The sequence below is a fragment of the Apaloderma vittatum genome, unplaced genomic scaffold (genome assembly GCF_000703405.1).
Source record: "Apaloderma vittatum isolate BGI_N311 unplaced genomic scaffold, ASM70340v1 scaffold20188, whole genome shotgun sequence".
In the NCBI taxonomy this organism is placed as follows: domain Eukaryota; kingdom Metazoa; phylum Chordata; class Aves; order Trogoniformes; family Trogonidae; genus Apaloderma; species Apaloderma vittatum.
Genome location: NW_009732692.1, coordinates 41672 through 54415, shown reverse-complemented (window position 1 = coordinate 54415; position 12744 = coordinate 41672). Strand labels below are relative to the sequence as shown.

At 43.0% G+C, this 12744-nt stretch overlaps 1 protein-coding gene across 1 annotated transcript in view; it reads right to left on the bottom strand.

Annotated features, from left to right (window-relative positions):
- Positions 1-391: 391 nt before the first annotated feature.
- SPPL3 (signal peptide peptidase like 3) overlaps positions 392-12744 on the bottom strand; it is a gene marked incomplete at its 5' end in the record, with an annotated part of 22646 nt that continues 10293 nt past the window's right edge. The window contains 7 exons of the mRNA XM_009875625.1: positions 392-990; positions 1700-1809; positions 2801-3000; positions 4305-4468; positions 5468-5574; positions 10654-10766; positions 11492-11570. Coding sequence (XP_009873927.1) covers positions 919-990; positions 1700-1809; positions 2801-3000; positions 4305-4468; positions 5468-5574; positions 10654-10766; positions 11492-11570 — 845 coding nt within the window. The remainder of the gene's footprint in view (positions 991-1699; positions 1810-2800; positions 3001-4304; positions 4469-5467; positions 5575-10653; positions 10767-11491; positions 11571-12744) is intronic.

Sequence of the window (12744 nt, the reverse complement as noted above, 5' to 3'; positions counted from 1 at the left end):
ACTTTTTTCTTCCCTAGTTTGCTACATTGATCAAAATCAAATATCCCCTAAAGTCCATGAGTACAATCAGTACAAATACTACACTTGTGTTTAAACTGCAGGTTCGGTTGTAGGAGGGGGAAAAACAGCAGCTTGTTGTAGATCCATTACAAGAAAGCGATAGTAAACTGCTCTACATGCTAAAAATTACAGCAAGCCCCTGTCTGCTACACAGCATGATCTTAGCAGGTTTTCCTTTTTATTTATTCATATATATATCTATATGTGTGTATATATATATGTATAAAAATCGTGCCCTTTTTCACTGCAACATGACATCTGGGTGGAAATGTAACTTGTTACAACAAATTTTTATATGTATACTGCAAGAAGTCACTCAATGTCTGTGGATTTAATAAGTAACCTCACACCACAGGAAATATTTAATAAATCAAAAAAACCCAATATTGCGACAGAAGACCTTCTGTCTCAGTTCTCTTCAAAACCGAAGTCCAGCAGGAAACTGGTCCCAATGTCCACGAGGGGTTCTCTGAAGAAGCTTCAGTTTGCTTAACCGTTTTTTCTTGTAGTGTTCACAAGTTTTTGAACGACTTCAAGCCGTTTTCAGTTTCAAGTCTGTCTCTTCCTCTCTCACCAAGGTAATAGTCTGGTACTAATCCATCCGAGTGAGGAAAAGAGGAAAGTGGCTGCAGTTGCACAAAGGGTCCCCAGTTCCACATCTGCAGGGACATACGGAGCCACACGTCGCTCCAGGATCTTAGCTTCCTTTTCCTCCTTTTAATGCAAAATCCTTTCATACAAGTCCCATAATTGGTACCTTCTCAAGTACCAGCCAGTCCAGCTTTAGGAGACGACAAAGCCACACGATAAAGTGAAAAGGACCAAGGCAGAAGTTCAGGTCACTTCCTATCTGTTCCATCATACTTCCAGGAAACGGGAGCTGCTGGACTTGGAGTGGAAAGGCTCAGACCACATGCGGCGTAGATCGCCCTGGGCAGGGAAACAGCAGAAGGACCACGCCCTCAGAAACCTTGAAGTCCACTTAGAATTCAGATTTTAAAATGTATACAATAACTGCTAGCATGCTGTAAAGCAAGGCTATTCTTCACTCGGTTTACAAATTACAATACAGACAGTAAAAAAATCCTTCCCCTGTCAGGCCAGATCATCTACCCAAAATGAGTTCCTGATGGGAAGGAAATATTTAAGCAAGTGGAAAATCCTGCCCATTCTTACACCACGTTCTGCAGAGCGCTAGATGTGTGTTTCACAGACGGCCCTGTACCTGGAAACGCCGCATTTTAAAATTTCAGTTTAGAACAGGTGACTGGAAGGAGGTAAACAAGGATCTACCTCTCTAATCTCTGTTCAACCTTTGTGCACCTTTAAGGACCAGCTGGGTGAGGACAAATACACTGATTTAATTAAAGCAGCATTTAATACCTCAGAATTTAGTTAAGTTTGTAATTACAGGTACTTCGTGGACATAAATTACCATCTGTTTCCGGAACTCATCTCTCAGTTACTCTGCCCTCCAAAACGAAGATTTGCCCCATCAGAGGCTGTCCCTCAGCTCAGGGCCACGGCTGTTAAAGACACGTGTGATCCTCCCGAGAGCTGCTGCCCAGTGCAGGAACCCTGAACCCGCACCCAGCTGACCCCCGGAGCTCCCTGCTGCCAACAGATAATCCCATCTTACCTTTAAATAGGCCATGGTGAGGAGCGGCAATAAAGTAAAAGGTACCAAATAGAGGAGGGCAGGCTGGGCTGCCCGGTGAATGCGAGAAGCTACTGTTGCAGTTAGTAGACCTGTAAAAGAAAAAAAGGGACTGTAACTAGCTTGGTTAGGTACGGATTTTACCATTTCACCCACGTGCGGCTCCCTTCCCCACCATTTTAGGAGATGGGCTGTGGAAAAGTTACTTATCTGTGCTTTGCTTTTCCCTGAATACGATCGAAACAAACAGAACAGTGAAAAATGACTATTTTAATATTGGGCTGTGTTGAGCCACTTGAATCTCAAGCACTAAGCTAAGAACAACTCAAACAAAATGCAACAAAAGGCAAAGGGGAGGAAGCGGAAAGCACCGCCAGCACTGGTACCTCTTGAGACCATCAGTCTGAGGCCCCCAGCCCGAGAAATGGGGGGCTGAGAGGAAGGACTGGGCACGCCAGGAGGGATTTTCCTGGATACCTGCCGAAATGGAATGTAGGGGGAAAGACGAGGGAGGAGGAGGAAATGATCTTTCCTCTTCATCCTCAGAAGGACTGCAGGAGGTCAGGATATGCACACACATGTCCTGACCTTAGAGAAAAATCTGTTTCATGTTAGGGAAGAGAGGGACGGCTACATCAGATTACAAACAGCATTCCTGTTGTGACTGTTTACAATTTTCTGTGTGTAAGCTTTAACAGCAGAATACAAAAATGCACAAATTATCTAGATGAATTACCTAGACGCACTCTTGCACTAGAAACTCCCATATTTTTCCCATAACCCAGGTGTAGACTATGACACCTACGCTAGTAAAGCAAAGAATAAAAAGTTGCTAACAAAAATACACTGATAATTTTTTTCATCCTCAAAATACAACAAAAAATATCTTAAAAAGACAACTGTTAAAGTGTTTTTTCTCCTTAGACCATGCCAATGAAATCCTAAGAGATGCGGATTAAAAAAGAACATAACCAAGTGTTCTCTCAAAGCCTCTTTACACTTGCTTTCATCATCTTTTAAACCTACTGCAATAATCCCACTTCTGCTCACTAAGCAGCTATCCATATTAAACTAATCACTCACCTACAAAATATCCAATAAGTGTGCAGTGAAAGTAAGAGACCTTCTGCATACGTCCAGAGATGTTCCCTGGTCCTGGGGCACCACAGGAATCACTGTTGGCTTGTTTTTTGTAGTTATCGTAACGCAGGACAAAGCAGAGCAGAAGACCTGGCATCACGATATCTCCGATCCCCAGCATGGAGAAGTGGCTGCCTGTGGAACTAGAGAGCAACTGAGATTGGGTTCAGGCCCAAAACACCAGGTGACAAGCTCCAGACTCTCCCACAGTTTCCAGCTTCTTTTCGCACACCCCTTCTTTCTACCGGGAAACTTTGATGCAGCACAATCTAACCGCTGGCTACTGAAGATCTTTTCCTCAGTGACCTCACCACCACCTCAGCTCAACCTCAGCCGTACCCACTCGGCCAGCAAGGCCATGCTGCTCCAAGCCAGTTTATTTCTGCCAGAACTGCTTAAGCTGCTTTTGCTCTTAACTCCCTCAATGAAACAGATCCATCAACTCAGTATTTCAGTCATCTCTCTTCTAAGCGCTGATGGGAGAGACCAGCTGACCTTTTTATCAACCTCTTTGATTAACAGTGATGGATCTTTAAGGTCCCTTCCAACTCAGACCATTCTATGGTTCTATGACTCTGCACCTTCGTTCCCCTGTACACAGATCACCTCTAATCCAAGGCACTGAGTCAGTTTAGGGACTTCTCAGATCTTTGGCCTCATTCAGACAAAACACACAGAAAACGGAACTTTCACCAGATTCCCAGAAAAGAGACAATTGTTAAATAGATTAAGAACTGAAATTGCCCATTATCTTAAACCCAAGATATTCTTCATGATAACAAAGCCAAATTATTAAATTACACACAAAGTTGACAAAACGAATCATTTTCGTTTTATCACTGCAGACAATCAACTCCTTATCTTTAATTTCAGCATCCCACCATCTAAAGAAACAAGAACAGAGTAAACACGCCAACATAACCTACAGCGTAACTGCTGATGCATTGGAGATTACCTCCCAATCAGGCCTACGCAGAGCTGGTTAAAAATCTGAGACATGAAGGAAGCCCTGTGGTACAGAGACGTGGAATCATCTCCCTCCAACACAGCACTGAGCCGGTAAGCGGTCGTGCTTAGATCAGTTTCTACCTCCCTTCTCAAACGCTTGCAGTTATGCAGTAACCAACACTATTCTGATGTCAGAATAAACCTCAGGTGTTTTGCTTTTAAGCATTAGGTCATAAATCCTGCAATAGCAGGTGAGCTCACACACATCTTGAAAAGTGTATTATCCCCTTCTAACCTCAGTAGGGTCACTTCTGCAAGCTGCGAGTCAGCAAATGCAAAGCGGCCAATCCTCACTGCTCCTTACACACCTTTTTATCGTGAAGAGGGAGTGACTAAACAGGGAACTAAGTCGGTGTTTTCCAAGAGAATTAGTGCTTTTAAAAAGTACAGGGAGCGATAATTTTCTTATATAATACAGTAAAACAACTGCTGGTTTTACCTTGGAAATACAAGTTTACCAGGCAGCGACAGACGGGGAACATCTCTACCCACATTTGGTCCCAGGTGAAGTTTCCGGGATAAAACATCAAGGGGATTATCCGCTGGTTGTGTGGCCACTTTGACCATAACATTGCTGTTGAAGATGTAGGCAGAAAAAAACACCTACAGAGCAAGGAAATCATTGAAATTAGAAACTGCGATTAAACAGCAACTCAAAGCTGTGTGTATTTTTGTATTCCTTCAAGTAAAGAAAGGGTATTGTCCAAATTTTCCATATACATGTTGTATATTTGACGATAAAAGGCAAAATGTATTTGGAAAATTCAGATCAACTTTTTAACACTATTAATCCTCAAGAATAACTGTATATACATTCTGAATATACATTCTGATATTGAGATGTTAACCAATATTTCGAGATCCTTTGACAAAGGATCAGTCTGGACCACAAGCAAGTAGTCCAGGACTACAAGGGCAGGTTACAGGATATAGAAAATACGAGAAAGCTCGAAAGCAGAGAAGAGGTAAGTGGTGCTTGCTCCCGAACGGAATGGTGCAACACTGATTTCAAACAGCCTCTTACACTACAGCTCATCACACCGGGAAACTGACTGCCTGCCAGAGCTGTCAGCAAGCGCTTCCCTGGATCAGCGCTTGGCGTTATGCAAAGGTAAACCAAAATCCTTTCAGTATTACAAAATGTGTTCTGTCAGGTTTCTTGTAGAAGCACGGTAAGATTTTATGCCAACCCTACTGGCTAGAAATCAGCTTGTGCTGCTGCTCTGCAGACTTCCCTGCTAATCAGAAGTTGGCATGTGCACACTGTGCAAGCCTGGATAAAGCTTTGTGTTTACTTGGAAATGCTTGTTCTGATCTTCAGCCAGGCTTTCAAAATTTGAGGTCCAATTTCTCGTTTTAAATAATATGCCGAAGTTGAAATATTCCAATCATGTTTCTGCTTCTATCAACTAATTAGCGAGGAAATCATTCCGTATCCTGCTGCCGACTTTAACATCTCCAAATGGAGCAACGAGGCTGATCTCCTGGCTTTGCCAGATTTCATCGACTTCATACTAGTACAATTCACGTAAAAATGGCCCAAGGCCAATTACAAATCCAAAGGATAAAAACAGTTTTAGCAAAACCAAACAAAACACTTACCCAAAAGACATCATAAATTAGTAACCCAGAGAGTAGCAAGCAGGAAACCTTGAGGCTCGGCAGCCGAACAAAGGCTATCATTGCAACACACAGGCCCATAGCCAGAGCTACAAAACGCAAGCACATAATTAGTTCATTAAAAATAGCAAAATAAATCCCCCCAACTCAATACCTCCCCCTGCAAAAACACCCCAAAGAAGCCTCTGTTCACACCTGTGCAGCACTGCATGCACCAGATGACCGGCTGCTATTTCCAGAGAGTGAAATTCTTCTCACTAGAGTTAAGGAAAGTCAAAATACATCCTGTAGCCAACTGCGAACACGCTCCCATGGAAGCAGAAATGCCTCTGCCGGCACAGCGAACCATTCCACGCAACCTCCTCTACCCGCCACAAAGGAAGGTTTTCATGTCTTGTGCCCTAGAGACTCTATCTCCTCGTAAAACGCTGACCACCCCCTTAAACACAGAACCAACAAAACAACTCTGAACCCTTTGTGCCCCAAACATAAACCTCTACTTTTACAATACTAGGAGTTTTTCCACATAAATGCATAAAATAAATAAAATCCTTGACTCTTAATTCAGAAATAGCGTGAGTATGTGAAGGGTTAGGACACGAGAGACAAAAACCCGCTCAACCAATCTTCTGCTTGGGCCAGGCTGCGTAAGACTGCCCAAACGCTAACTATGAAATATTTTAGACATTCAGGGATTTCCCAGTAACAACAATCTCTGGTTTTGCCTACCTACCAACACGGAAAAATGTACAGGCAAGTCTTTCTCTAAGCCCTCTTCCAAGGGTGAGTTTTCAGCCAGATCAACAAGCTGAATGACATCCTGCAGCCCAGGTGTCAGTCCTGTTCCAGGGGAAATTTTGTCAGGGTAGAAAACTGGGATGTTACACTAAAAAAGATTAAAATAAATCACAGTCTTGAACATTTGTGTGATTTCCTGCTTCTTTCAGCCTAGCCTTATCTACCAAAGAGATACTTAAAATAAAATAAAATAAAAAATCCAGAAAAATAATCAACCGTCACCTGCGATACCAGTGTATTTACAACCAGTAATGGAGCCCTGCTGGGACTAGATTACACTTTAGCGTGTAGACATTTGTCAACAAAAGGAATTTGTCTAACGTGATCCACAATTTGTAAGAAGTTATAACCATGCTTTGGCCATCTGAAACCGCAGGGCAATTCGATTCATTACGTATATGTCCACCAGCACAACCACCTGACTAGGCCACAATCTGCAAGATAACCTTTGGATTCTCACGCTGTAATTATGAAATGCAAAACTACCTTACGCTTGCATTTCACCCGAAAGATGTGGAGTCCCTCCATCAAAACCCTAAAGGGACATTTCCATATGGACTCAAGGGAGAGCAGTGGCACCGAACGCCCGCCCCCGCAGCTGTGTGCTGTACCCAGGGCTTGCCTCATCTTCTGAGAACTGACAAACTTAGCACAACACTGTGTGTCACCGCCAGCAGTTAACAAAGAGGGTATTGCTCAGATAAAAATGTACCCTAAATCATGCTGCATAACCGTATTTACCTATAAAATGTAGGCAAGTTACTGAGGTTTAAAAAAAATCTAGACACGGCAAAGCAGCGAGAAAAAGAACTGCATTCGGTAACTCGGTACAGCCTTCAGTTACAGACTTCTGGCAGAAGAGCAAGTACAAGGGAACAGCCTGTCTTAAATCAAGGAGGTTTTTCTAAAGCCAACGTTAATAATAGCTCAAGCAAGCCTATATTTAGGAGAGGATTTCCAGGTTATAATTAACTAGAAGTGGAAATATTTTAACCACTGTGAATTTTTACCTATTGTTCACACACTCTAGTTCTCCATCACTGAAGCGAATGCGGACACATGCTCAAGACACTTTCATAAAACTAAGCAAATACTGGCTAGAAAAGGAGATGGAAAAAAAGTCCTTTAGATGACAGTGAAATCCACATGCTAACAATTACACAGTTTTGCAACTACTTGAAGAAGTATCAGTGAATTTAAAGAACAGAAGGGAAGCAAGAATGCCCAAGAGCAAGCACAAGTAACACAGGCCAAAGTGCTTTCAAACCACCAACAAGCTTCTCTAAATGGAAGCCAGCTTCCTTTTGCAATGAAAAACTCCAGAAATCAGAGGAGAAAAAAAGTAATCCATAGCCAAGTTCATGGGTGGTGCTAACAAACTATATAAGGCAGATCTCCACTGAAATACACTCCAAATCTTTTTTCTTTTTTTTCGGGAGGCGGCGAGCACAGGAGAGAAACAGAGAAAGACGGACAGGTAAAACAGCCTCCCAGACAGTAGCTCTGGATTGGAAGTGCTGGGCAAGGGCTTAATGAAGCCGAGTAAAAACAAACTAACTGAAAGAGTTAACCTTCAATTAACAGAAGGAATTAACTTAGCAGTCCTTGCAAGCACACTCCTTATGGAATAAGGATATGCTGAGGGTTAAGAATATCTTGCATATGTGATGAGACTCCCTGGATACCGTGTACTTTTCGGCTTTACCGCGCTGCTGCGTCCAGAACAGCTGAAAGCACCGATGCCGGTGGGCTGGTGCCTGGTTTACAAAGCGTTCTGTGAGCTGACAAGGCCTAAACTTCCCCCAGAGGCCACCAGTTGACCTCTGAAAGAAACAGGTACTGAAGTTCTAATCGTGTTCCTATGAAACTACTCTCCGAGTGTGTTTTGAAGAGCGGGAATAAGGACATGTCATGAAGCAGCCTCTGCCTGGTTGCCGCAGCAGTCACGGTCTGCAGCAGCTCCTGGAGTTTCCGTGACAGTTCAGTTCAGACAGACCCTGCACACACCTACAGCCTTCCCACCGTGCATCTCCAGCCACGGCCACTATCGAGGAGAGCTTTTAACTGGGCTTAACAGGGGACCCTGACCACTCTTGATGATTCTGTCATTGAGAAATCTGCTCTGAGAAATAAGCGTTTCAAGACCTATAGATGTACATCATCACATGGGAACAGTATCTGCTCATTCCATCCTGTCAAATGTCCCTGGCTTTAGAGACGATTCAGTCTGACTGTGCAGGGGGGGAACTGTAGGATTGGAACAGCAAAGACTGTTCTGGCAGGAACTGCCACACCTCGATTTTGTAAGGACTGGGAATGACCATGAAATATTTCCCCTCCTTTTTACTCAGCTCTAAAGTAGAAATACTCTCTCACAGAGAATCAACTACACAACAAGAGAGCACACACACGAGAGTCGAGATGTACTGCCTGCCCCACTTCCCCTCCAGCTGCGAGGCACGTTCACAACATCTGGTTCATTTTCTGCCGACAGCGAAGCCGCCGAACATCCCCGGGCAAGCGGGAGGAGGAGTTGGATCGCAGCACACCCAGCAGCTGGCAGGCGCCGGCTTAAAGACGAGCAAGTGCTCCACTTGCACATATTACCGAGTGCTACTTAGTGCCCACACTGCCCTCCCAACAAGATTAACTGGGGTCGCAAGTGTTCAGTTACAGGGGAGCAATGGGCAAAGGCAGAGAGGATGGGATCCCACTTGCAGCACTACAGAACGGGGAATAAAACTGCAGAGTCTGCTTCCCTGACAAAGGCCAATAAATGCTGTTCCCTGTTCAAAGTCACTGACAAACAGTGATTTGATTGGATTTGAACAAGTGCCAGAAGGCTTACCTCTACAGTACAAGCTCCAAAATATACACTACATCAAGCACTCCAAAGCCAGACAGTGTCAACACAGTTCAGTAAATCATAAACAACCAAGAAAAATAAAATCCAGAAACCACTCTGTACCAGTAGTTCAGCCCTCTGCAGATTAATTACTTCAAAGCCCACTATTTCAGACTGAAGTACTCACAAAAAAGCACTATTTTTAAGTAAATGCTTCTGTCAATATCTCAGGGTAGACGAGTCTTTTTCAGATTTTGCCAAAATCCACACCTGACACTCTGTTTAGCTTTGTAACTACTGTGCATCAATCACCCTTGATCTCACTTTTACTCTGCTTAACACAAAACAAACTTCACCTGCGGTTTTTCATTTGGTGTCTGGGTATTTTTAAAAGGTATTCCCTAACATACAACAGGCATTCAGAACTTCTCAGTGCAGCAAAGAGCACGAACGAAACAAAGCACCTGTATACAAAAGAAATAATCAAGGTGCCATGAGAGGTTCCAGTGCTAAAGACTTTCTGCTGCTACTCACTGATTTCGGAGGAGCGGAAAGCTGATGGGATCTACGCCCTTCTATCATAACAAAGAATTGCAGGGGCAGGTACTGCTGTCCCAGCTACTTTTCCTCAAGCAACTACAAGCTCTGGGTGCCCTTTCATGAGATGTCCTAAGCCAATTTAACTGCCTGACACTGCTGAGAAGCCAAGGTCCAGCTCTTCATCCCTTTGCTATCATATCCACCCCATCATCTCAGATCCCATCATGCTCCTGCTTACCTTTTGCCAAATTTAGCACATACCTGACTGCACGATAATCCAATTCATCTCACTGCAGCAACAGAAAAATAGCCTGGCAAAAAGAACAGTATGCTGCCGTTCTAGTGAGCTCAGTCAGTTGACCATGTGATTAGATGAGTGCCAGAGCTAGCACAAGAGATTTGGAAGGCAGGAGAGGAGGAGGAAAGCTTCTTTTCGGAACAGTAAGCTGTGAATTCGGTTCAACCAGCATGAAAAAAAATAAATAAATCACACCTCCGAGCCAACTGGATGCCTGCCAGCTTCACCCATCTCACCATCCTAACTGGCAAGCATCAAAGAGATCAAAGACAACCAGCTACTGTGAGCTGTCTCGCAAAACATTCTTTGATCATCTGAACCAATAAACAACAAGATGCACAGCAAAAATTAACCAGATTGTTAAGATCACATTATGATTCAGAAACAACCACTGTCTTCACGCATCTTTAACTAAAGCTGGCAACTCACCCTGCACCACGCAGGTGCAGAATCTCTTTCATGAGCGTTCTGGCACTGTCCTGGAAGCTTTTACAAACCAGAAAAACAGGTGTCCCAAACGCTACCCTGGCATGTTCCTGACAGCAGTTGTTTTCAGGGAGTCTACCACACAATATTCCAACTAGGCAAGCCATTAATATTAGTAAATTTCCCCAGTCATCACCAGGCGACTGGATGTGTCAGAACAGGTACAAACCAGTAGGAAAACCCCTTCATTCACATACTCACCATCCATAAGGAGCCAGTGGCCAGTTAGGACCCAGATAAGGACAAGCATCACAGACAGAGAAAAGGACAGCAACTCAGCAGCAGTGAAACGCCCACAGCAGCCAAAGGAAATCCTAGGAACAACATGTAAACATTAGCTAGAAGGCTTTGCTTCCATCTGAAGAACAGAAAATGGACACTGTTGGAATAAGGCTCAAAAAGATGCCAAGAACAACTGAAAGGAGGTTCCTTTTGCCATAAATAGGTACCAAAACAGCAACAGAAGAAAAAGTTTCCTCACATTCCTATAATGTGTGTAAAGCCTGAACTACAGAGATGTTAAAAAACCCTGTAAATCTTGGCATCTCTCTTGAAATTGTTACCATGAATGGCATTTCCTAGTACCATCTAACATGGTGCTTTTTGCAATGTGATCTCCAGTCACAAGGCTAAAAAAAAAGTTTCCAAATATGACATTAACAACTGTCACCTTCACCAGTGTAACTCCAGGCTCTCAAAGAGCCAGTGTAAAAATCCATAGTCCAACATTAACAAACATTTAAATCCAATACCCAAACTCAGCCAAAATAAGCCAATCTTCCTAAAAAACACTGTTGGGAAATTCAGTCCCCTGCAAGGGTAGCGCATTTCCCAGGCCGGCAAGCTTGCGTGACTTGCAGAAATTGTGCTTCCTAGTTTCAGAGAGGAAACACGGCGTTGGCACAAAAAATACGCACAAACATCAGCCCTGAAGCTCTGAGGTTAATGCTTGTAACCAAAGCCTCCATTAAAGGTCTTGCATTAAAAGAAATAAATACAAAGTACAAGAAGAGGAGCAAAAGATTTCTCAAGTCCTTACTTGTTTTGAGGTGAACAAGGCCGTGTTAAGTACTGGCACATCGGGAGCAGAAGGAAAGCGAAAGCTATTGTTGCAAGGACTAGAAGAAGAAGAAAAGGTAATATTAGCACATTCAGACCTCGTTTCCACAGTACACAAACAAGCTTCCCCACTTTGAAAAGCTCTTGCAACAGTGTTCTATTATCACATGCCGCAGCGTTATTAAAGCCAGGGCAGCTAAAGGCTCCCAGGTTTTGTGCAGCGCTCCTGCTGTCAGTGCGCTTTCTAGCTTCAATCAAAACATGAGCTCTCCAAGGAATGCAACGTCTCATCCCTGAACCTAAAAAAAAAAGTCTTAATGCTATTCCTGATCATGTCAGCAAGTTTTCAAACGTTCTGGGAGTCAAAAAATAAAAGAACTTACTACAAACTGGTTGTGAGACTCTTAAAATTCTTCAACATAGGACACAGACCAAGGCAGCATAATACAGGGTTGGGGTTTTTTCCACTTTTTAACTCATAGTTTTCCCCATCTCACTCAAAACCTTTTATTCATTACTGGAAGCCAGTACAACTTAAAATGAGTTATAGCCAGGAGCTGGCAAGTTATAAGAAGGACTAAGTTTCTGAAAACAGGATGATAAAAATACGTATATATCCAAATAGCCTATTTCCATAAACATTTTCTTTTTTAAGAAGCATACTTATCCCACCCACACACTTGTAAAAACATTTAGTAACTGCTGGTATTTCTAATCATTTTTCCTTCATTTTTTTTAAAAAAATAATAGCGCTGAGTTTATACTAAGGACTGTTTAAAAGGCTGAAGAGTGAGGGTGTGGAAGCACATTCATGTCAGCAGCCCCCATCCAAAACTGCTGCAGCAAGAACAGACAGAAATGAAAACGGAAGAGTTGCTTGGCATTTTCTGCATGCTGCACATCCCATCTTGTGCTCCCCTCTCCTCATTCCTTAAAAAACTGGGGTGGTGCTATTGTTTTTTTAGTCTTCTCAAAGGAAGATGATGGGAAGAAATCAAACATTTGCATTAGTACACAAGTTAAGCCAACTGGAGAAAAGAAGTGGGGTTCATCAAACTTTCCACCCCGCCATTCTGTCCCTTCTGGCAGAAGGAAGATTTCAGGAAAAAAAAAAAATCAATTCATTTTAAAGAATAAATAAATAAAGTGACTGCATGCAAACAGCACCATGGAAACTCACAGCTCTATCAATATTTCAGAGAGAAAGAAAAAAAGCCCAGAATGGGTAGGGAA